Consider the following 25,733-nt stretch of genomic DNA (forward strand, 5'->3'; position numbering starts at 1 on the left):
CTTCAGTAAGCCAATATGGTGTGCTGCATACAGCCAGCATTTGCCCTGTAAAATATATGCTTCTCAGTATGCAGATTGTGTAATCCCTTTAAGTAACAATTACTAAGTTAAACAATGCAATCTGTCCCGCTGGCAAGAAGAAGTGTGCTATGCTGTGGATTAGGAGAGTCCATTAGGAGATGAACTCAGCTTCCAGCCCTGAGGCCAGTAAAGACTGAACACGTTCCAGACGGGACGTGGTCACACAGACCGTCTCAGGTGTGGTGAGAGAGGAGCAGCTGCTCCATTCAAGATTATACCTTGCAAACCAATTCAAGGAGATTTCCCAGCATCATTTGCAAGGGTAACAGGTGCACCCTGAACGTGAAAGAAAATGCTTTGAAAATGTTCTGGCCAAAAAATTACTTGTTAATCAGGAAAGGAGGAAAAGTGTGCTAGACTCACGGAAATTCTGCTCTCCATCTTGTTCAAAAATACAGATCTCCTTCCCACTGAATTTATGTGGAAAACAGATGTTTCCTATATTTAAGTAAGTTATTGTCCAGTCTTTTTATCTTAGTTTTTAATGTTTATTTATAGTACATTTCCAACATAGAAGAATAAGGAAAATATATCCATATATGAACTCTTGGCCCGGATTTAACCGATGTTAACATTTTGCCATATTTTCTTCAATCTCTCTTTCCTCTTAAAAGGATATAATTCATTACAGATACAGCTGAATTCCTACGCTTCCTTCTTTCTCAAAGAATAAATTGTTTCCTGAAGTTAAAAAATGTCATTTCCCACACACACTCACACACAATCCTCATAAAATACACTGTATTGTTTTGTCTATCGGTTTCTAGAAAATATTTTTAAAAACCCAACGAATCAACAGAAAGACAGGCAACACAATATAAAAATTGTCAGAAGATATTAAGAGGCCATGGATAGGAGTGAAAACCAAATGGCCAATATATGAAATGGTGTTCAACCCCACTAGAAATCAGAACTCCAAATCCAAATAGTAAGATACCATTTCACATCCAGAAGATTGGACAGGTTTTAAAATATTACTTATTAAACCTTATAAAGTACCTCACCAAGAAAATGAATGGAGTTGGGGCACTCATGCCAATACTCTATTTCTAAAATATACTTGGCACAGATATGTCAAATAATAACTAAATTCTTCATCCAGTGACGTTTAAACATACTTTGCCATTCACTGTGATTTCTACATAAAGTATTTTTGGCATCATTTTACATAAAAACATATAACAGCATTAAATTTAACTTGCTGGTAAATATTAATGCAAGAAACATTTACCATCCAACTCTGCATGAAAATCAATTTTAAAACCATTAAGAAAATAAAGTTATACTTGTGATTTTTCTAAAGTAGACACAGCTAAAAACACAATTTGAGAAATACATTGACTTTTTTCTTTCTAATATGCAAATCCTAATCAAAGCTTTGAATCCTTGGGTCTATCATTCTGTAAAACCGAACATTTAGGTAGTACTTAGTAGTCTAGTAAAAGATGCTCAATCAGCACTACCTGAATGAAACTGCGCTTTAGTCTGAATGAATCCATGACTGGAGAAACACAGTGCCTCTAACACGCTACTCCCACAATTCCCCATAAACACTGACCTCTGGAAAATTACACGGAAGGCTCTCCCATAAATAAAATGACAATCTCTTTGTACCTTGGGAGGAGAAGATGGAAGGGAGGGACCATAGTTCAGGCCATCGCTACAAGCACTGCCATGAAGTGATAAAATAGAGGCTTGAGTGGAGTAGATACTGTCATTATCAGGAGAGTACTGAGACTCAAATGTAGATTCATCTGCTAAGTCAGCCTCATTTGTGTCCACCTAGGAACAAAAATGATAGTATCGGTTGGAAATTCTGTTCTGTTACATATACGACAAGTCTCTACTTGAGACTAAAAAGCATCCCGGCATTCATTCTATCTCCTACATGACCCCTTCACACTCTACGACACATCAGAGACCGACTAACGCAAGAGAGTAAGGACAAATCAGGGCTGGCATCAGTTATTTATTCCAACAATAAAAGGGCAAAGGTAACAATTAACAAATGGCCTGGATCAATTCTAAGTTTAGAAAGTTCCATAAATTAAGGAAAATATTTACTTTTTCCAGTCACACTATTTTAAAAAATATCTGCCCGACTCCTAGAACTGTCTAATAAAATGAATGAGGTCAACACCTTCCCTATTCAACTAACATAAACTCAACAAGTTTATTAGATTTTATTAAATTTATTAAAGTTTATTAGATTTTATTTATGTAAGTTGAATTAAATTTCAGCAAGGCATCCAGGCAAATATCTATTTAGAAAACTCACTAAAACAATATATTTTAAATTATTTTTAACTAGATTTTAAAACCATTCAAATTGCAAACTCAGAACCTGATGGTGATCATCAGAAACCAGAAAGAGTATCTGTGGTTTCATGCTGAAATTATACTAACAAGGGGCCTGATTATGGCTGTGGGGAAGATATAAAGTTACAAACTCCTATTGTTGGAAAACTCATAGAAAGTAGAGAATTTGACTGTATATTAACTCCTGTTACTATTGGGGCACCTGGGTGGCTCAGTTGTTTAAGCATCCGACTCTTGAATTTTGGGTCAGGTCATGATTTCAGGGTTCGTGGCACTGAGCCCCACATCAGACTCTGTGCTGACAGTGCAGAGCCTGCTTGGGATTCTCTCTCTTTCTCTCTCTCTCTCTCTCTCTCTCTTCCTCTGTCCCTTCCTTGCTTGTGCTCTTTCTCAAAATAAACTTAAAAAACAAAACAAAACAAAAAACCCCAACTCCTATTACTATCTTCTGTAGCAGAACGAAGTGAAACAATCAACTCATGATGAGTCTGAAGCTCCATTTACAATTCACTTACAGTTACACCTTAGAATACATAGAACTAACATAAATACTACTCTTCTCCAATATTACCAGTATTTTCTGTCTTGATGGCAAAATCCCTGGTGTTCTACTTCTTTGTGCTTTCAACTTACATGTGTTTTGCCAAGAGAAGAATTATAACATTATATCAGGTCACATTCTTACAAAAACATGGTAAGAACACAGGCCATTTCCAAGTGACCCTCTTTCTAATAATACATTTTAAATATATGTTCAAAATTCATTAGTTAACTGCTTTGTTGAGTTTTACTCTTCACAAATACACATCATATAGAACAATCTAGATAATAAATAACACTGCTATCTAGATAGATGGTATTAACTAAGCTTTGTGCAATGGATTATTAATATTGTAATGAGATACTGTTGCATTTAATATACACCAAAACTTTCCAAAAGGCAATTTTAGGAGCTGGTTAATATAAAAATATTAACAAGGAGAACTGTCTCCCCAGAATTAGAATTATCAAAATCAAATAATTCATACTTTGTTTTAAAGCAAGATATGCACAATTGGTTATAAGTACATAATGGAGAATGTCATGGGTTTTAAACCTCGCTCTAGTCTGATGCCCTGACACAAGAATTTAAAAAGTTGGGCATATTCCTTTGTAGTCACACAGGGCAATGTCTGCCCAAAAGAAAAGTTAGGTTAGGAACCTGGCTTTAATAGAAGTAATGCAATAGGATATAGAATCTGTTATATTTATGTTGTATAAATGCCACATGTTTATTTATATCTAGTATTTACCTTTATATTTTAATTATTGCTATAGTATTGTCTCCTCTACCAGACTGTAAAGTTCTTAGGAGCAAGGTTCATGTGTTTACTCGTCAAAGTGACCTCCAGTGGTCCACAAATACACTTATTCCAACAAATAATTTTTACATAGATCAAGTAAAAATAAAATTTTAATTAAAAATTTTCCAGCAAATCAGTGATGTTTACGTTCTGTAATTTGAGAAAACATGGATTTTGACTATTTTGGAAACTTTTGTGTTCTTAATAACTGCATCAATTGATATATTTTCACATTATTTAAATATCAAGTGGAAAAAATACACTTGTTAACCTTGTTAACAGGTAGCCAAAACACCTGATTAATGACTGAATACTAAAAACAGTTACATAAATGCCTAGAAATGGCCCAAGTATGAAATTAAAACAATCGGGTGTTTCAACAACTTTTGGTATGACGTGAAGATTAATTCTACCAGTTGTCAGAATGCACTGCCAACTGAATTTCCTCCCCAAATCCAACAAATGGTTTTCACACATGATTTCTGAACTATGAGAACCACTGCAGTTGAAATTAAAGTGTTTACTTTTCCAAAACATAATGAATAATGAGTAGAGTAAGATTTTAGACTATTTTGAAAGGCAAAATATAAGACTCATAAGATTTCTGAAAGAAAGCTTGATAAGTTGTGGCCACTAACCAGAGCCAAGTCAGCCCTGAAGAGGGCTTTGTCAGCCAACCCTTCCTCCTTGCAGGAGTGTGGCGAGTAGAGAAAGGAATCTTCCTTAGCAGAAACATAACCTTCTTCTGGTGAAAGCTGCAGGGAGAATGAGGCTCAGTGTTTGAGGATGAGGATGAGAGAGAACAGCAAGGAGGAAAGAAGGAAAGCAGGGGAGGGGGATAGGAGAAGAACAGTCAGAAGAGAAGAGGAAAAAAAATGGGAAAGTTTTCAAATGATAAATATTCATATTTAATGTTTTGATTTGTTAAATACAACAAGGATACTTCTTCTAATACCAACACATCAACTGTTAAGTGAGAATCCCTTCTAACTTTTTCATTCTTCTTATAAAAGATCATCCAAATCAATAATTTTTTATATTATAGTAATCTTCTGGCCATTTTTATCTGCCAAATATTCTGGCTACACAATGACTTCTTAATATAAAAATAAGTAAGGCACTTTTTAGGTGTTAAGATATAAAGGAAGCTGCATGAAAAAAAAAAAGAACATTAAAAAGAAGGATCAACTTCTAGCTGTCATCCTTTACTAGAACATGATTATAAAGCATGTGATTTACTTGACAAGGAATGTGAGTGACCTCTACAGCGAAGCCTCTCAATTGAGCATGGTTTAAAAAAACACACAAAAATTCTCTCTCTAGACAATCTGCTTATATTATAGACCCAATAGAAGGATATTGTAACTGATCACACTGACAGAAAACCTAACATTTTTATTTCAATCTCAAATAAAATAGGCTAAAATCTTCAGATTGCCTTGCCCACATCACCCTGTATTAATAACATATGCAGAACCTGCCTCCTTTTCTCTGTTTTCATAAATAAATTTTCATAGGCTACCAAAGTTCACTTTGTAATACAAAGTGAGGCATGAAAAATTTAATTAACATTGCAAATATATTAATAAAGCTTACTATTTGAACAAATGCTTTCATAAAGTCAGCAAATTGTTATTTGATGTTTAGGCAAATACACCTCTGTGTTTGTGTTTTAAGAAAGGTGTATTTGCCCTTTCACTTAAAATAGATTTATACACTGAAAAAGCCCTCCAAATATTGAGAATGTCTCTAATATTTATTTGCAATTCAGTGATAAGTGCTATGTTGTAATCATTATACCTAACAAACATACTGACGTTATGTAGCATGAACTGATTAGTTGTTTTTAATACTGTACTAATTAATAACAGGAGGGCTATTCCCTCCCAGGAGGAGAGCCAGAAGCTGATGAACCTACTGTGAAAAGTTCAATTTCTTGCTCTGCAGTAATTAGACAAGAAATGTGTTGAAATCAACAGAATGCAGGACCTTAAACCACACTGACAGAGATTCTACTTTATTCCACTATAATTAAAGATTCCACTGTCAGTTGTTAATGCTATTAATTTCTCTAATACCCCACTACATTGGTATAGATGTTTTAAGGCATATTTCTTTGAAAATACTCATTTGATACTCATCGTGACCTTATTACCCAATAAAAAAAAAGATCAAAAGTGAACTACAAAACTATAATTTTAAAGTTACAAATTTATTTCTGAATTGTCAGTTTTCTTCACTTTTTAAAAAAATATTACTCAAAATTAAATCTTTATACTCATAGAGCCAATAACCATCTTGGTCAAAATTACCAAATGTCATGATTCATTCACGAGAACACCTTCTGAAGCTAACAGTAGGCCTGAAAGCCATTTTGTTTACAGATTTTAAAAAATCAGTAAAACATGAATTCTTACAGGTAAAGGCTTGGCTACTCCAATTCTCACAGTTCCTGACGGCGCACCCTTCAGCGCCTGCACAGCTTCCTCAAGACTGCTGTTTTCCAAGTTAACATCATTGACAAACATGAGTCGATCTCCAGGAAGAAGTCGACCATCCTTTTCGGCAATGCCCCCAGGCACCAAAGAACGAATTACAATCACAGTGCTTGCTGGATCAATGGGATCCTGACAAAACGAGGGGAAAAAAAAAAAATAAGGTAGCTCCTTTTCACATGGGGGGGGGTGGTGGTGGTGGTGTGGGAGTTTTTGTAGATTGGTCACTCTGAATTGTAATGGATGGGTACTCATTTCAAATGTCTCAAAAAAGAATTTCAAGTACCACTTCTGAGGAATGAGTGGGGCAAAGGCTGTCTCCGTTTTGCAGAGTGCAGAAGGAGTTCCCCCCTGAAGGACAGCATCCTCAAGTACCAAGCTGTTCCTGAGGAGACCTCATCACTGTACAGATCCCTTTAAACTTGTAATTTGAATTTTCGATAAGCTGCCCAATTTTATAACAGGCTTTGGAGGCCAGACATCAGATACAGGATTATTAACAGCGTTTGTTAAGTAGGATGCTACTGCTGTGGAGTGTACTGAATGACGGTCAGGCCTGCCTTCTTGAAATGAAGACATCTAGAAAGAGTCCGTACAGTAGTATGTGACGATGCAGCATTCAGATACACAGCAACAAGGCTCTGCAATCAAGCCCCATGAAGAACACAACTCCCATGAGTCCTCAGAGATGGCTCTCCGGTTCAGTATTAATTAATGAGAAGGAACAGCTGTGCTCTCGTACCCGGCATAAGCATTTCCTCAGTTACTCAGCACAGAACACAATGCAGGGTAAGGGTGGAGGCCGCACTTGACCAATGTAAGCTTATTCATAAATTTAGTCATTTAGTCAAATGACAGGAATCCATATCCAGTTAGAACTCAGTCATTCACTACAGACAAAAGAAATAAGTATTTAACACTTTCAGTCTTACCACTAAAGTATGAACTATCAATTATGAGCATGGGAATAAGAATAATTTAGACATACTCCCCAAATAACAACAAAAAAAAAAAACTCTATTTCTAGGATATTCCTAAAATGTATTTGTAAGGTCTTCAAATTCTCAAGGCTGAAATCTAGAAGAGCTCAATGAATTCAATGTTAAAAGAACCTTTCATGATAAATGAATCCTATATATCATCATTTGGAAAGATTTGCTAGAAACAAGGAAATGTCTTTGAAAACTAAAATATTAACTGATTTTTCTATTATCCACAATATACCTTTAGTATTGTATCATTTTTTTAAAAAAATTGTTAAAAACAGGATATATTTACCTGATAATCTAAGATGCTAAACCCAAGTCCTTTGTTTCCTTTCTCCAGCTCGATATGCTGAACATCAGCCTCCCACATGGCCAAAGGTCCTTGAACCTCCTCCGCATTCTGGCCCACGTCGGTCATCACCAGCGCAGGATCCTCTGTCTCCGAGGACCCGGTGAACTCGCCCAGATCTACGTGCGGCTGTGTAACAGACCGGGCAGCTTTTACTTCAGAGTCACTAGTTTAGCAGACACATACCAACACTACAAGGGAAAGGGAGCGGCCCCGCATCTGTCCAGAATAAAACACCCACAAATAAGGGTAGCAACAGCTTACCATGAAACCTTTGCAAATTAAGGCAGTCATTACTGACAGTTGTTACAGAGGAAGAAATACCTAACTTGGAACAGGCATTAAAAATGTATGGTTCAAAGATCACCTATAAAAATACACAATGGTTACATCTCAGCAGCAGGACTGTGGGCGGTTTTCACTTTTTTTCATCAAGTGTCTGAATCACCTCTACAGTCAGAAACAAAATGTAGATCTATTTTGATATTAAAGAAAAGGAATTCTTATGATAAATAACAACAATTGGAGAGGAAACGGCTATACGTAAAAGTTTTGTACTCTCGGCAAACAAAGGTTCTAAAATGTTGTGACTTGTGCATGTGATTATTTCATGAATAAATTAGCACGCACAGTAAGACAAGATGTGAAGTCAGACTGGCCTGGGCTTAAAGACGGGGTCTATGATTTCTTACTGTGTTGCCTTGAGCAATATTCTTAAGCTGGACTTCAGAGTTACCCATTTGATAAAAGTTTTGAAGATTAGAGGAGGTAACATTTATAAAGCATTTGGCACAGAAATAGGAATACAGAATGTTAGCTTCTTTCAGTAAAAATATATTAAAGTGAACCTAAATTAATTCAATTTTGTTTATCTGTATGAACATAACAAATTCAGGAAAGGCATGTTTCTGATGATGAAATTCTAGTTGATATGCTACCTTTGCTGTTAATTACTGCATATGCTAGGACCATGGATGCAAATCTGCCTACCTGCTTTATTGTAATAATCCCCTTTATACCACATTAAAATGTATACGGATATGCACGGTGCCAGACTGGTGTCTCTACAGTTCAGAATTATATTCCTTATTTACCCTGTTCTACTCATATGAATATTACATTCTTCAAAGTTTTCAGATTTACTCCACTGTACCGATTCCTGCAGTCTGATGTAAATCAAATCCTAACATCATGTCTCATTATACCTTAAATGAGATTTGACTAGACTGCAGATTATGCGAAATTCAAATTCAAATACCAAATGAAAGAAGAAAGGCTTAAAAACATTTTAGACGCCATTTAGGCTTCCCATTATTGATTCCGAGTGGTCTCAGATCTAATACCTTTTCTGCCAGTTCAATATCACATAAGTCCAGGCTATCCAATTCTGACTGGGGGGTGGGCGGTACAGTCCGTCGACAGCACACCATTGTCACTTCTATGGGCAATTCTTTCAAAATATTCACCACATCTTGGTGATTCTCCCCAAGCAAAGTTATGCCATTCACCTGTGCAAAAAGAGAAGTTGCTCAAGAGGGAACATTTCATAACATGAATACTCCTTTGAAATCCATCTTTTATTAAATAAATAGGGATTTTACTCCAGAGATTACCATCGTTCTGCTGTGCTCGGAACTACAGTCACCTACATAGTTGACTTAAAACAACTCACATGCAATTTATAGTTGTGTCGGAAGATAATCACTATCTTCCACCCACATTTCATGTGCCACTGTAGTAGCTGGGAAAGGGAGAAGTAATGATAAAAATACCCAGGGATGAAGGGATAAGGAGGGGATTATTTTACAAAGTGACATTTCATATCATTAAGCGATACATTACAAGGGAAAGCAGTACATACAGCGTGCCAGTATGCTTTTCAAAGCCGGGGGAAAGAATATATTCAAATTTTCTTAGTTATTCCTTAAACATATCTGGAAGACGGCACAGTACCAGATATAACAGTAGTTACTTAATAAAGGGTAATGAGAAGTGGCTGGATTGTTCACTGCCCATCTTTACGTTTTTTGTGACTCGGAAACATGTACATGTATTATCTAGTCTAAAAAATGAAAAGATGTTTAACATTTTTAAAAAAGAAAGTGTTTATGGTTCTCTGGACTAAAACAAACCAAAAAATCCCCAGCATGGAATTATGTGTGAAGATCAATGTACGTACAGATTTGAAATTTCTACTTTTGGTGGGTTTTTACTCGCATTATTTTTCTCAAGTACCCTTTGGAGGGGAAATTTACAATAAGAACTTACTTATTATGCATACTATTATTACACATTAAGCCCTCCTGCAGCCTTTTCAGAAGTTTACTTAAGGGGATAAAGGAATGGAATAGCTCTTTACTTCCAATAGCTCATCTCCACTGAAAAGCTTCCCACTGTGTCCAACAGGACCTTCTGGTAGAACAGATCGGATAAAGTGATGTCCCACTGTTGCTTCCAGACTTATCCCCAACCCACTGCTCTCACTGAACTTGATCACGTGGGCCACCTGAAAGGAGAAAATCATCATGAATCTAGCACTTTTTTCATTTTTTTTTCCCTCATGTATATATTTTATGTTCACCCCAAAACAGTCAACTTTCTCACAAAAGCTTCAAAAATCTTATTGTAGAGCTGCAAAGCTTTGGAGCTTTGCCTCTGAAGGATTATTGATTATCTGTCAGCTCTAGGAACCAACACAAACCCCGAAGGAGGAGCCAGGTGCAAGCACCCAAGATACTCTGCAGTGCCTAGAGATGCTGGTAACAGATGGAGGGTCGTCTAAACTACCACGGATAAAATCAAATGCCTGAGCTCCAACAACAGTATAGAAAAGACACATACCTAGCATTTAAACTATGTCCTAGGGACCGGGCTGACCCATTGCACAGATTATCTCATATGCCTCTCATAATAATTCCAATGTCTATCCTTGTTTCCCAAATTAGGAAAATGAGGTTCAGAGAGGGTCCTTTTCCCAGAGTCACACAGACAGCTCTAAAAGAATTCTGAACCTGAAGCAGTCTGAACCTGGAGCCCACACTCCTGAGCTTATGCTGTGTCAACAACCGACAACGGTCTTTAAAAGTGAATCAAAGCTTGGGGCGCCTGAGCGGCTCAGTTAGTTAAGCATCCGACTCCTGATTTCAGCTCAGGTCATATCTCGCAGTTCACGAGTTCGAGCCCCACGTGTGGCTCTGCACTGACAGCGCAGAACCTGCTTGGGATTCTCTCTCTCCCTTTCTCTCTGCTCCTCCCCCACTCTCTCTCTCCCTCAAAATAAATAAATAAACTTTAAAAAAAAGTGAACCAAACCTTAAAATAGGAGAATGAACTTCCTATTTCCCACTATTACACTAAATAATGAAGAATGTTAGGAAATCACCCACTTTCACAAAGAATCCAATCATTATAATATTAAAATCAGAAGGTATACCAATGATTATCTACTTTGGTCCCTTTATTTTACAGTTCAAGAAACTATGGAATAGAGGGGCTGAGATTAATTTTTTTTTTAATTAAAGAGATTTTTTTTTAATTAAAAAAGATCTCTTTCAAATCTTGCTAATGTGTGCAGGGCTATTATCAGAAACTGCATCATCCAATTTTGAAATCTGCTGGATGAAATCCTTCTAACTCCTTAAAACCCAATTTAAATGTCACTTCCTCTGAGCAGCTCTCCAGGTCCCTCTCGGCTAATGTCCATCAATCCTTCTTTCTACTATACCACTCCTCTTATGACTACATTTATTCTGTATAATCACAGAGCAAACAACTTAAAGTCAGATCTATGTCTTTGTTCAATGAAGGCCAATAAATAGCTTAGCTCTTGCTTACAGCATGCTTTGCCCTTGACACATAACTGGGAGTGCTACCAGATTACTGGACAATGCGCATGAAAGGCAGCCAAAAGTTCAAGGTCCTGTGAGCAAGTGGTTCCTTAAAAGGTTCCCTTCACTATTCAATTACCCACGAAGAAGTACAGTCTGGTTATTTGTCCCAGCCATGTTAATCCCAGCCCAAAGAAGGAATCTCCCAACTTTCTTTTCATGCCAAATTAACCACAGTTAAGCTGGACCTTATTGTATTCTTCCCTGACTTGATTAGAACAGAAGCTGGACTTCTTATTTGTTAACCATCTTGAGTTTAAAAAAAAAAAAAAAAAGATCATTGTCATGAAGATTCAATGAAACACTAAGAACACCGCTTAGCACAAAGTGCTCAATAAATGCTGGTTACTATTATATGACATCTGTTCTTTGATCTCTTCTAATCTAGAGTTGTTTGAATATTATAAGCAATAGGAAAAATTCTACTTAACCTAGTATTTTATTTTTCCTTTGGAAAACTATGAAATTTGCTGGTGTACATCTCAAGACTGATAATTTGGGTCACAATTGTTAAGTCTCTTTTCAGGACAGCGAATCATGATTGCTGTATGAGATATGCAAACTGTTAATAAACATAAAACATTCACTGTGGCATAAGTGGTATGAAAAGAGAATGCAGAATTAAGCCTCTTAAGGAAAATATATATGTAAAGGAAAAATGTGGAAAAAATCCTCTTACAATATTATATATGGATCATGATGATTTTTTTTTACCTTTAAGTAAATTCTGTCATTCTATTCTGATCCTTTCTCTAAATCCCAGACTTAAGAATAAAAACAAAACAACAAAACAACAACAACAAAAAAAACATTCCTCTTGTCGAAATATTGGTGAATTACAAGTCCTAAATTTTTCAACCCATTTATCTCAGTTCCTTTGTTGCTATCCAACTTTCTCCCACCTAAATTTTTTAATACAGGAATCAATGCATTTAGGTCTTCAAAAAAAGTCCTGGGCATTTGCTACTTCTCTAGGTCTCTTTATGAAGATCATCTTTATTTTTGTCATGAACTTCCTGCTCAAATACAGTTACAAGTTAGGAAGTTAGGGAGGCTAAGCTAACCTACCACTATTTCATAATTAATTCCCATAATCCTTTGCCACTTTGTCAGCAGGGCAGCGTCCTGTTGTTGTGGGTCTTCTGTTTCTTCCATCTCTGCTGCCAATAATGGATACCCTGAAATAGTCAACACAATGACGTTAGTGACAAACTACAAAAATCTCCATATTTTAATATTCTATATAAGAGACACTGTGATCAGAACCTGTCTGTTGTAGCAAGTCTGACTCTTCACCCAGTATATGTTACCCTTATTTTTTATTAAAAGATAACTGACAAACAATATCCTATTAGTTTCAGGTGTGTATCATAGTGATTTGATATTTTCATACATTATAAAATGACCCCCACAGTAAGCCTAGTTATCATCTGTCACCATATAAAGCTATTACAATATTACGGACTGTATCCCCTATGCTGTACAATGCATCCCCATGACTTATTAATTTTATAACCAAAGGGTGTACCTTTTAATCCCTGTCTCCTATTTCGTTTGCTCCTGAACCCCTCTCCTCATCTTGTATCAAACAGTTGTCTCCTATATCTATGGGTCTATTTAATTTCTTTTGTTTGTTTGTTGTCTAAGGATAAGCTCTAGGGTAGATGCATTCGAATCATTTAGAAGCTTTTCCCTAGTTTGTGTAAAAAAGAAATTTGGGACTTCTAATTCTAAGTCTAGAGCCTCTCCCACCCATTCTCCCACACACATATGCACATTCACAAGCAAAGACGTGGTCTGGGCCTTCGAGATGATCCCCCACACCCATCCCTATGTACTGTCTCAAGTTTCATGCTCTAAAAGCTTTTTATTCTTTCCTGCTACTCTTGATACTCACTTTAGCCTAAATAATTTCTTCACCTACTTGTATAAAAATGGCAGAGTGCAATTAACACATACGAATCCTACACATCACACTCTCAGGATATTACTGCAAACACAAATATTCTTTTAAAATAATAAAAGTAAAGCAAAATTTTCAGCAGAAAATAAAACCTGTTAATAATGGAGTAGATACTTTAAAGAACCACAAAGCTCCAAAGGAACTATTAACAGGAAGACCACTCTTGGACTCTGTTCAGTAGATGTAAGTTACCAAAGCGCCTAAAGCAATCTGACAGCTAAGGAAAACACATAGCTCCCAGCCTAAAAAGATGGCAATAATATTCTGGCATAATTATATATTAAAACAATGCTGCTCTAAAAAATGTTTAAATGGCTCGATGAAGTCTACGTTTATACTGAAAGAAATCTCAGAAAGGTTTAATAATTTCTCCATACAATTCCTTTCCAAACCAATTCCCCAATATTAAGATTTAGAATTTATGAAAAATTGACAAGGAAAAGCCTCCCAAAATAGAACGGTTTCATTCCTAAGAGCTTATGCTTTAAAAGAAGATTTTCATGTTTCTTTTAAAAATACTTCATAATTTTATTATTGCTTGCTCAATAAGATTCAAACATGTCGGCTATACTGAAGTAAGGGGACTGATACAAAACCTTGTACATAACTGACTGATTCCTAAAGCCCTCTGGTTTCAAAAATATGTAAGACAGACTGGGGTGCCTGGGTGGCTCAGTCAGTCAGGCATCTGACTTCAGCTCAGGTCATGATCTCACAGTTCATGGATTCAAGCCCCGTGTCGGGCTCTGTGCTGACAGCTCAGAGTCTGGAGCCTGCTTCGGATTCTGTGTCTCCCTCTCTCTCTGCCCCTTCCCCGGCTCATGCTATCTTTGTCTCTCTCTCTCGCTCTCTCTCAAAAATGAAAAAACATTAAACATTTTTTTAATTAAAAAAATATGTAAGAAAGAACATACGACCATAAAATATGCCAGCTATAAATGAACTATTTTAATCTGTTAGAGAAATTAATCCTATCTACAAATAAAGACTTAAAAACATCTCTTTTTCTTTCATGATAGATTTTTTTTAGTAATTTACAATATATCCATAGAGGCTTAATCACATTTGCAAAAATCATTTCTCTAAAAAACAAACAAACAATAAAGAACGTAATAACCTGGCTCCAGGTGTTTACCTTCTTCTTCAATTGGTAATATGCTGGTGTTTCTACTCAAAGATGAAGAATCTTCATCTTTTTCATAATTTTCTTAAAGATAAGAATATTTTAGTAGTTACATCTATGATATAATCAAGCACATGACGTTTTTCAAATCCCACTCTATTTATCTGAACCCCTCAATGAGTGTTTTTTTGTAAGTAAACCTTTCAAAACAACCACCTGTACTTAAAGGGAAGTAATTCTGTGACCTCCCAATTTCCTAGTACTGCAATGAACAGTATATGGCATAAATAGCAGAATGGTCAACAGTTTGAGAAATGAAACAGCATTTTCAAACCAAAAGCCTGGTTTCTACTAACAAACTCTAACACCAGTCAGCTACCTGGGGATTTCACTAATTTTCAGAGATATTCATGTACTAACAGCTTATAAAAGACATTTCTAAATGTGTTATTAAAGTAGATTCCTTCAGGGGAAGGATGGATGTTTAGAAACATGAGGCTTGCATACATACACAGCCCAGGCCGAAAGGTTCCCCCTAAAGGGAAAGAAAACATGGCAATGACACCCAAAAGTAAGGCAGGGACAGAAGGATAGATGCACGTTTCCGACTCTGAAATGGGGACTGAACAAACAGGAAAGAAAGAAATTTGCTTTAATCGAGAGCCCATTTTATAGTCAACGGACACATCCCTGGTTCTCGTTAGACCCAACTTCATCAAATTTCCTTTTTACTTGGTTCATAGTGAACAGTTAAGACTAAAGACCATTCTTTAAATAATTTCAGAATTAGAAAAACATCTAAGGGATATGAGGGTCTAACTGAAAACCAGCCGAACCTGGCACTACCTTTGCTTCCGCTGGCATTCCCAGGAGACAAGACCGCGTCCTTCATGACATCCTCCCTTGACACCAGCTCAGCCTCTTGCTTCGTTCCTCTCCTCATTAGTGTCAGGTGCACAGTTGGTCCTGTGTGTCGCAACACCTCTACTGCTTGTTGATTGGTAAAACCCTGAAGGTTTGTGCCATCTACCTGTGATAAGAGCAACATATGTTAAAAAATAAATGAATATTTGTATTACCGATTCACGTAATGTATGCTTACTGCTTGTTAGTGGGAAAAGAATGGGGCTGAGTGCTCCCCTAATTGCAGAATGAACGAACACCTGTTTGGGGACTAGTAATAACTTAGAGCGCTAGAATTACCCAGAAGAGTTTTGCTTTGCGTATTAGAGATTATGGTGTCTCGCTTCTAGATATTAGGAACCAACAGTTCCAGGGTGGGAATACTCTTTTATATTCCTCAGGTGATCCTGATACACAGTCAAGCTTGGAAACCAGTACTCTGCAGGATATAAAGTGTAGAAGACAGTGACAAAAGTAGTCCCTGACAGCACTGATGTATTCCAAAATCACACTTAACCTAGCTTTAAAAAAAGATGACAGGGGCACCTGGGTGGCGCAGTCGGTTAAGCGTCCGACTTCAGCCAGGTCACGATCTCGCGGTCCGTGAGTTCGAGCCCCGCATCGGGCTCTGGGCTGATGGCTCAGAGCCTGGAGCCTGCTTCCGATTCTGTGTCTCCCTCTCTCTCTGCCCCTCCCCCGTTCATGCTCTGTCTCTCTCTGTCCCAAAAATAAATAAACGTTGAAAAAAAAATTTAAAAAAAAAAAAAAAAAAAAGACGACAAAACTACCTTCCTTTTTATTTCTTTGCCTCTTCAAAAAATACATGGGGTTTTCCCTTTTTCTAGTTCACAAAGGATGAAACATTTGAAGATGCCCCTGTGATCTTTCCAAACTGAAGATATGATCACATCGTCCCAACCCTGCCTTTGGTAGAATATTCCTTAGGTCAATTTTCCATACTGTGAACACAACTTAGAAAGACCTATGTCAAGTGTCCCCAGCTGCACCACCAATCTCATGTGGCACAGGACTGCCCACCCCTGTGCCCTCCAGCCCCCATACACGCATTTCCATTCCCACCCTGCAATGCTCCCCTTAGCCAGAAGACCTCTGCAGGTTCTGCTCCCCGAGTCTAGACTCTCTGGGCTCCCTCCAGCCCATGTTCTTTCTCATCTGTCCACCCAGAAAACACCTGTACTTGCTTCAGATGTCCGTGCAATAGTTACGTTCAGAACTGAGCTATCATAAGGTCTCTGACTAACTCAAAGCCCCCTTTACCATTTCTCCCTCCCAGCATTAACCAGAATATTTTTAAAAATTTTTTAATGTTTACTGATTTATAAGAGAGAGGGAGGGAGAGAAAGACACAGAGTGCGAGCAGGGGAGGGGCAGAGAGAGAGAGAGGGAGACACAGAATCTGAAGCAGGTTCCAGGCTCTGAGCTGTCAGCACAGAGCCCAAGGCGGGGCTCAAACTCAGGAACGGCAAGGTCATGACCTGAGCTGAAGTCGGACGCCTAACCGAATGAGCCACCCAGGCGCCCCTACCAGAACTTTAATTTTACAGTTTCTGTCATTATTAGGTTTGTGACTGCATACTCCAAAAGGACGGGCTCTGATGTCACCAAAACATACCGCTGTCTATACAGCAGATATTCATCCCAAATGGGAATATAGAGTCATTGGTCCATTTGTCAAGGATTTATTTGTAAAGCAAATTACCTTTTGAATAAATAAGTGGTTTATAGCACCTTATTTTTTAAAAATTTCATTGAAAATTATAAAATTTCAAAACTACATTGAAAACAGTTTGGAAAAGTGTAACATATTTAATATTGAAACTCAAAGTCATTGATATTTCTTTTGCATTGTAAAATGGGTATAAAATGGCTGTGTAAGTGTCATGCTTTTCTAAGCACAGTGCTGGCCACATTAGGCACTGAAATGAATGAGAATTACAAGAGCTAGATCATGATCTCTAAGATATAATACCTTACTTCAGAGGTTTCTGAAAGAATATAAAAGGACTTTTAATTAAACATATTTTAAAATTCCATTTGTTTTATGTACACATATAACATATATACTAATTATATATGAAACAATATATATATATAATACCATATATATATACATATATGTGTATATATATATAGACAGAGAGAAAGAGAAAATATATATCACATATGAATACATAAAGGGGGGAAGAAGAGGGAGAATGCAGTGTTTAATTGGGAGATACTCAAAAATCTAGAGACTTCTGATATAGATTTTTCTACATTTATCTAGATCACAATCTTACCCTTTGCAAGTTACTTAAAGTTGACATAATACTTTTGAGTTTAGGTGTCTACCTCTCTTCTCTTTCCTCCTACCTTCACCCTGTTGATTCCCTTTTGGAATAACTAATAAAAATATAACAACAGAGAAAACACTGCAACACAACTGGAAACCATGGAAAAATAAAAGTCCCTATGCCAGTAACTTGGAGGAAACTTCTACTAGGAGTGGCCTGGACATGACCAGATCCAAAGCAGGCCAGTTGAATCTATGTGAAAGAATAGTTTGTTTGGTCTTTGAGAAGAAACTCCAGTAAAATCCAGCAACAGTCTCTTATTAAAATGAGGTAGTCAGATGGTACCTGTGGATCTTAACCAGTGATTCCACAAAATTACACCAAGTGCTAAAGGCTGCATACCATGCTGGGAGCATGCAGCAGCATGGAATTACACATATGCAATGACATCACACCCTACACACATGCACCCACACAACCCCAACCAACTCCTGGCTCCACAACAGACACAGAAAACAATCTCTCAGCACACAGGGGCAAAATTCCCCACTGTGATACCCCAGCACTGGTTTCATCTTTATTAATCTACAAGTGAAACTTAAATAAATTTAAATGTTCCCCTTCCTTCTTGCTCTGTCAATTCCTGAATCATCTGGACAAAACCAACACAATCTTTGGCAGAATCCATCTCAAATCCCATTTGTACAAGCACAATTCCTACTAAGAATGATGAAAGGTCACAGGATATGGAGGAAGATACCATGTCCAAAAGAAGGCGCTTGCACTGAGGCATCACTACAAACATCTTCCAATGAAATTGTTACTGTAGTGAACAGGAAAAAAGATATTTTCTGAAACTTCCCTCCAAAGGATTCATATTTCACTGCATTCACGGAAACATGGATTTAGTTATAAAGAAAAAACAAATATCTACCAGAAAAGAAAAGGAAAGCTGTTACAACGAGGGCAGCCAACAGGATTTTAAATACTACAAAAACAGCCAGGTAATGGAAGGCAGGAGCATACAATGTTCCCCTATTTCAGGAGAAAAGAATAAGCAAAAAAATTATCAGAAAAGACTAAAGACATATATAGGCTGATCCAAAAATCAATATAAATGAAAAGAATTACAAGGAAAAGAGAATAAATGAGGAAAAAATAAGCAAAGAAATGATTAGGAGGTTAGGAAAATTTACCTTAGTCTACAAATAAAAGAAGTACATGAAAAACCAGAAAACAAATTTAAAAAACAAAACCAAAGAAAATGCTAACACTTAGACATATCCTGGTAAAATTCTTGGATTTCAAAGGTCAAAAGAAAAAAGAATCTGCCAGCATTTAGACAACAGAGTGAGCAGGTTATCCAGAGAATTTGTGGTAAAGAAATTACAAATCAAGAGTTTTACATTTAGTGTGATATATGTAAAACTGGAAATCATGGTTGAGATGCTAAGATGATTTATATCCTGTACCACAACGAGCTATGAGCGGGCCCATCAGGCAGAAATTTAAACCAAGTAGTAAGGATGAAAACGTACACACAGTTACAGCATAGAAGAGGTGGGTTGTTACAGGTCAGGAAAAATTAAAGAGGAGGTTTGTTTTTTTGTTTTGTTTGTTTGTTTGTTTGTTTAAGACGGAAGATGACTGTAAGTCCCCAAGCCACCCACTTAGATGTTTCACCCTTGGCCTCAAGTCAGAAGAGATCAGTCACCGGTAGTAGGGAAGGATGCAGTGGATTATGTCTAACTTCATCGGGAGGACAAGGGAGAGGCTGTTTAGTCACTTTGACAGGGGAGCAAGAGAAAAATGGCTATTATGTTGATAAATGTCTGACTTTGGGCATAGACCTGAGGGAGGCCACACACATGAGAAAGTCGGGCTCAAGCCATTTTGAAACCTACCCAAGAGTGCCCCTAGGGAATGATGGTACCCCAAAGACAATCTACGGAGTAGACTGCTGAGAAACCAGAGGCCAAAGGTAAGAAAAGTCAGATGAAAACTCCATCATCCGTCTTGGGAAGTTAAATCAAACATCTTCAGGAACCCATCTAGGACCTCCTAAGAATCCAAGAAGGAACTCTTAAGCAGCAGTTTTAAGCATCTGCCAGGCTCACTCGGCACAAAACCATCTTACAGCAGAAGAGTCAAGGACAGTGTATCTGATTATCCTCCCTACACTTCCTTCTCTCACCTTTCATGGTGGTAGGGGCAGAACCTGCCATAAGAAGGTGAGGGAAAAAAAGAACAGCTAGGTAGGGAAAGATAAACTGGAGCATACACTCTCTATCCCTAGGTAAGCCATCACTTCAGGGCAAGCTTCTGCTACACCAGGGCTGTAGTTTAAAATTCAATTACTACTTAGGAGGAGAAATTTTCTATCTTTTCTTTTCTTTCTTTCTTTTTTTTTTGGGGGGGTGGGTTTTTGTTGTTGTTTGGTTTGTTTCTGTTTTTTGTTTAGAGAGAGAGAACAAGTAGGGGAGAGGGGCAGAGGGAGGGAGGGAGGGAGGGAGGGGGGGAGAGAGAGAGAGAGAGAGAGAGAGAGAGAGAGAGAGAGAGAGAACCTTAAGCAGGCTCCACGCTCCGTGCGGAGTCTAACATGGGGCTCAGTCCCATGACCCTGGGATCATGACTTGAGCCAAAATCAAGAGTTGGGACACTCAACCGAATGAGTCACCCAGGAGCCTGAAGAAATTTTCAGTCACTAAACTGGGACTGTGTTTAGTGATTCTAATTGGCCATAGGGCATTTTATTCTCTGAGAATGAGGTAAGCCATGATACTTGTATAAGATTTCTTCCAGAGGGAAAGGGAAAATCCTTCCCTATTAAAAATTAAAAAGGAATGTTGCAAAATCTTAAAAGTTGTTTAAGATTACCTCCCCTAAGTTTCTCTTATGGAATGTTTTTGTTATTCCCAGCCAAACTGTCCAAGGCAGCAGAAGAGATTCTCAGACAGAAAAGGTTTGGCAAGCCTACCAATACATTCTCTTTCCATAAAATTTACTCAAAACACTCTAGCTGATTGAGAGATTAATCAGATTTAAAATTTAAAGAAAGAAAACAGTGGCATACAAGATCCAGTGCTGAGGAACAAGTAAAATTCAAATCTAACAGTATTAGAGAAAAATCAGATGCTTCAAGTCAGCCTGTAAAAGACATAAAAAGTGGTATGTAATGCCAGGTGTTTATAACAGCAGAAAACTGTAAAAAACATTAACCATCCATGAATATGTACCGCTTAAATATATTACAATAGAACTACATGTGATGAGATGACTATACCTTCCAAGTATGTTTTTAAGTAAAATAAAAAATAAAAAGGTAAAAAAAAAAAAAAAAAAAGGTAAAAAAGGGCCTCTGGGTGGCTAACTCGGTTAAGTGTCCAACTTCAGCTCAGGTCATGATCTTGTGGTCCGGGAGTTTGAGCCCCACTTCCGGCTCTGTGCTGACAGCTCAGAGCCTGGAGCCTGCCTCAGATTCTGTGTCTCCCTCTCTCTTTGCCCCTCTTTCTCTCAAAAACAAATAAACATTAATTTAAAAAAAAAAGTAAAGCAAATATAATATGATCCTATTTAAATATATGTGGAATTTTTCTGAAATACTAATAGTGGTTTCTATGAGGTTTTTCAACCATGTTCCAATGTTATGATCTTTAAACTTCAAAGACAAATATTAATCTAAAAACAAATGAACATGTTACTTACCACCAGGATAGTAAAGAGAATAAGAAAAAAATCATAAAAATCTCAACTTTGAGGCTCACTTAGGTTGCAACTTTTCATCTATAATAGATTTTTATTGCTCAACTCTTTCAAAGCTCAATTTCATTTTTAAAAATCAAATGCACATTATTTTGTCAATAGCAATAAAGTTCAAGTATGGTAAAAACAAAAACAAACCAAAACCTGCATTCTTCCTTTACTTTCAAAATTTGATGACCTCAATTTAAAACCATATCCCCTTTTACCCAAATGTTAGATAGAGATGGTACCAGTACAAAAGAAATTGCTGTAATGGAATAATCATGGAACTAGATTTCAGTTCCAATTTCTCAGTATCTTCATCTGTTATATGGGAATAAGGGTACGATTTCCCCCAAATTACAGTGCCCGAGCACTTTACACTGGGAAGGAACCCAGAAGCTGATATTGTTAACAGACGGAAGAAGTGATTCACCAACATGAAAATCTCAGGCCTTCCCGAGAGCACTTTCTGTTCAATATCATTACACTCATCACACACATGAGATGAGGTCACCAGAGCCCAAAATAGGGCCCCGGGCGGCCATGGTCTGTCATTATCACAGGCAGAGTGAAGACGTGGCTTCAGACCCAATGGTACCACAGGGCACCGGAACTACACGCAACAGCAACAGAACTGCCTATGTGCTCCCTCAAGGAGAGCTCCAGTAACCTCACCATGCACAGGGCAGACACGACAATCAGCAGGAACAGTTACAGGAGAGAATCACTAGTTGAAACAACTTGAAAACCCCAATCAATCATAATTCCACATCGCTTTTAGCAAAGACCTCTATATATCAATCTAAAAAGAATGAGATGCCTGGGTGACAGAGTCAGTTAAGTAGCTGATTCTTGATTTCAGCTCAGGTCATGATCTCACATTCATGAGATTAAAACCCCACATTGCGTTCCATGCTGGGCAGGGAGCCTGCTTAAGATCCATTCATTCATTCATTCATTCATTCTCTCTCTCTCTCCCCCGCCCCACCCCTACTTGCACTCCCTCTCTCTCTAAAAATAATTTAAAATTTAATTAATTAATTAATTAAATGGAATGAGTATATGATCTCATCAGATGACAAGTTTGGTCAACTTTTTAAAATACAATAGAATCCCTTGATCAAATAATTCTTATACGGAATACCAATATACCAGAATAAAATGGAGTCAACTGGTCTATTTTCTACCCTGTAATAGTCACAGTGAAACCCTAGGGGTCAACAGATCACAATGTGTGAAACAGGAATCTTATAGCAAAATTGGTTTAATGTCATAAAATACTTCCTCACAATAGTAAGAAACAATTTCTCAATTTTCTCACCACCTCAACAACTACAAAACAAAAACAGAGTATAGCACAGCTTCAAACAGCTGTTGCCAAAACAGAAACTGAAAAGCAAAGACTGCAGTTGTGAAAACGCAACCAGGGTGAAGAATGCCACCACCAACATCTCAACAGTCCACAAGATGGCGACATTCACAAAAATTCATGCATGAGCAAAAGCACTGCAGGAAGTTTCTTTAGAGCCTGAGATGCTTGCAACTTTGAAGAGCAGATTGCTAAAAATTAAAACTCAGAACACTGATGACAGTGAAGACAAGTGATTTTAGTGAAAGCAAGAAAACAGAGGAAGGGTGCTTCTACTTTCTCCTCAACAATGCCCTTTATTACTGACCTTATGTGAGCAAAACCGTATATGAATTTCCACTTTTATAAGAATGAAAATGACAACAAGTTTGGAGGGAAGCTATTGTGAGACTCTTTAAAATGTGCAATCATTTCAGGTTTTCAGGAAGTATCTGCCTAATTAATAAAACGGTACTTCTATGTCTAGTGTATATTAATTATGTTAATTAAATTACAGGTATATTAATTACTCATTTGGTCTTCCTAGAAATTACACACGGGAAGTTTCCTTATCCCAATTTTGTAGGTGAAAGAAGCTTACTAAACAGTTATCATGGGATCCAGCAACTCCACTCCTAATTATATACCCAAGATAAATGAAAACATACATCCATACAAAAACTTGTACATGAATGTTCATGGCAGCATTATCCGTAACCGCCAAAAAGCAGAAATGACCCAAATGTCCATCAACTGATAAATAGGTAAATAAAAGGTGGTATATCCCTACAATGAAATATTATTCAGCTATAAAAACAAATGAAGAATTGATACATGCTATAACATGGACGAACCATGAAAACATGCTAGGCGGAATAAACCAATCACAAAGGATCACATGTTGGGGCGCCTGAGTGGCTCAGTTGGTTAAGCGTCTGGCTTCGGCTCAGGTCACAACCTCGCAGTTTGTGAGTTCGAGCCCCGTGTCGGGCTCTGTGCTGACAGCTCAGAGCCTGGAGCCTGCTTCGGATTCTGTGTCTCCCTCTCTCTCTGTGGCCCCCTTGCTTGCGCTCTCTTTCTCTCTCTCAAAAATAAAGAAACATTTAAAAAAAAAGAAACACAAAGGACCACATATTGTATAATTCCAACTCTCACAGGCTCTCTCTCTCAAAAGTAACTGAACATTTTAAAAACAGCTTTCTAATGGATTAAAATACGTATCTTAGGGGGAAAAAAGAGTACATTAGCTATGTTTTCAATTTTTAATTCAGTATTGGATATGGTTTTTGGGGTCTATGTCCATGCACTCTCTTTCTCTTTTCCTCCAAAATAAAAAAAAAAGTAGTTACTTTTCACTTTATGTTAAAAAGAAAATACAGTGGTTAAAACTCATGCACAGGATACAACCAACCAACCTAAGTGGCAAGCACAACTGCATCTTCAGAATAGGTTTCAAGAAGTGAACAGGTGTGCTTAGTTTGAAGCCCAAGAAGAAGCTGCAATGTAGAAGCAAAGGCAGAGAGATAAGGGCACCTCTTTTTTTTTTTTAATTGCGGTAGAAAACACAGAACAAAACAATTTAGCATCTTACTCATTTTTACATGCACAGTTCAGTAGTGTTAAGTTTATTCACAGTGTCATACAATAGATCTCCAGAATGTTTTCACTTTGCAAAACTGAAACTCTGTACCCATTAAACAACAGCTCCCCAATTGGCCCTCTATTCAAAATCTTGCCATGACCATTATATTTCTGAGTGTGACTATTTTAGGTACCTCGTATAAGTGGAAACACACAGTACTTGTCTTTTGGTGACTGATGATAGCCTCAAATTACCAAAAAGCTTAAATTAGTATGGAGCTAACAGTAGTTCCCAAAACTGAGTAAACTATGAGAATGCACTTCTCAACCATGAAAATTAACAAAGCTCTTATTAAATGTGTTACTTACTGCTATAATTTGGTCTCCAATTTGGATTCTTCCATCATGTTCAACAGCACTGCTCTTTGTAATGCTCTTTACAAAGATTCCTGAAGGCTCTAAGATTAGAAATAGGGTTTTTAGATTTTATTTTTTACTATTTACAAAGCACACTCAAAAACTATACATCCTTCATTCTCCAAATATGAAGTCCTAATTATGAATAATTATAAATCAACAAGCCACAAAAGCAAAACCAACAGAAACTTAGGCTAGAAAATATGACAATGATTTTGTCTGTCAAATACAGTATCAGAGTTTCCTACACTGAATTATTCCTAAGGAAGTTTTCCATCAGTTTATCCAACAATCTGAAAATACATAATAATGTTGATTCAATGTTTCATAAGACAAAGAAAAGATATGAGAGGCAATTCTCAGGTAGAAAAAAAAATGTTTAAAACTACCTAATTTCTTATCTCCAATGTAACCAGCAATGGTAATTCCTAGTCCTTGGACATTTTTAGTGAGTTCTACATCAAATGTCTCACTTTCTTCACTTTTCTGAGTAGAAGCATCAACCTAAAATAAAATTGGTAAACAAATAGAGCAATTAGACATGTAAACAAACAAGATAAACTCAAAAAGCAACAACCTTTATCTAAGAATAATACAATGTAATTAGATGGCAAATAACTCTGCTAGAGAATTATAGCAGGCACTACTCCTTCAATGTTGACAACATGAACTGTCCATTACATTTTTACTCAAAAGGAATGTCAGCAGTAAGGGTGAACACCCCCTTATCAGAGAAATACATAATTATTTGTGTGTACAATTTTTTTTAAATCAAATAGTCTGTTATTAACAAATTCTATTTTTAGAGATGGTTTATATTCATTTCCACAATTGAAAGAACTCATATTTTGAATTCAGGTCAACAAGTTCAAATCCAGTTTTGCCACTGAACTTTTCTAA

At 37.1% G+C, this 25,733-nt stretch overlaps 1 protein-coding gene across 10 annotated transcripts in view; it reads right to left on the bottom strand.

Moving 5' to 3' along the window:
• Nucleotides 1–25,733, bottom strand: part of MPDZ (multiple PDZ domain crumbs cell polarity complex component) — a 159,502-nt gene that overhangs the window by 75,013 nt on the left and 58,756 nt on the right. For 5 of the 10 annotated variants that reach the window (XM_030293432.1, XM_030293427.1, XM_030293429.1 and 2 more), the window contains exons 9-19: nucleotides 25,223–25,337; nucleotides 24,786–24,874; nucleotides 15,393–15,576; nucleotides 14,541–14,630; nucleotides 12,529–12,638; nucleotides 9,933–10,079; nucleotides 8,917–9,081; nucleotides 7,517–7,702; nucleotides 6,161–6,370; nucleotides 4,382–4,498; nucleotides 1,696–1,863 (exon numbers count right to left, since the gene is read on the bottom strand). In XM_030293432.1, coding sequence (XP_030149292.1) covers nucleotides 1,696–1,863; nucleotides 4,382–4,498; nucleotides 6,161–6,370; nucleotides 7,517–7,702; nucleotides 8,917–9,081; nucleotides 9,933–10,079; nucleotides 12,529–12,638; nucleotides 14,541–14,630; nucleotides 15,393–15,576; nucleotides 24,786–24,874; nucleotides 25,223–25,337 — 1,581 coding nt within the window. The remainder of the gene's footprint in view (nucleotides 1–1,695; nucleotides 1,864–4,381; nucleotides 4,499–6,160; nucleotides 6,371–7,516; nucleotides 7,703–8,916; nucleotides 9,082–9,932; nucleotides 10,080–12,528; nucleotides 12,639–14,540; nucleotides 14,631–15,392; nucleotides 15,577–24,785; nucleotides 24,875–25,222; nucleotides 25,338–25,733) is intronic. The other 5 variants (XM_030293431.1, XM_030293426.1, XM_030293424.1 and 2 more) reach the window with 2 other exon arrangements.

The sequence above is a fragment of the Lynx canadensis genome, chromosome D4 (assembly GCF_007474595.2).
Source record: "Lynx canadensis isolate LIC74 chromosome D4, mLynCan4.pri.v2, whole genome shotgun sequence".
NCBI lineage: Eukaryota > Metazoa > Chordata > Mammalia > Carnivora > Felidae > Lynx > Lynx canadensis.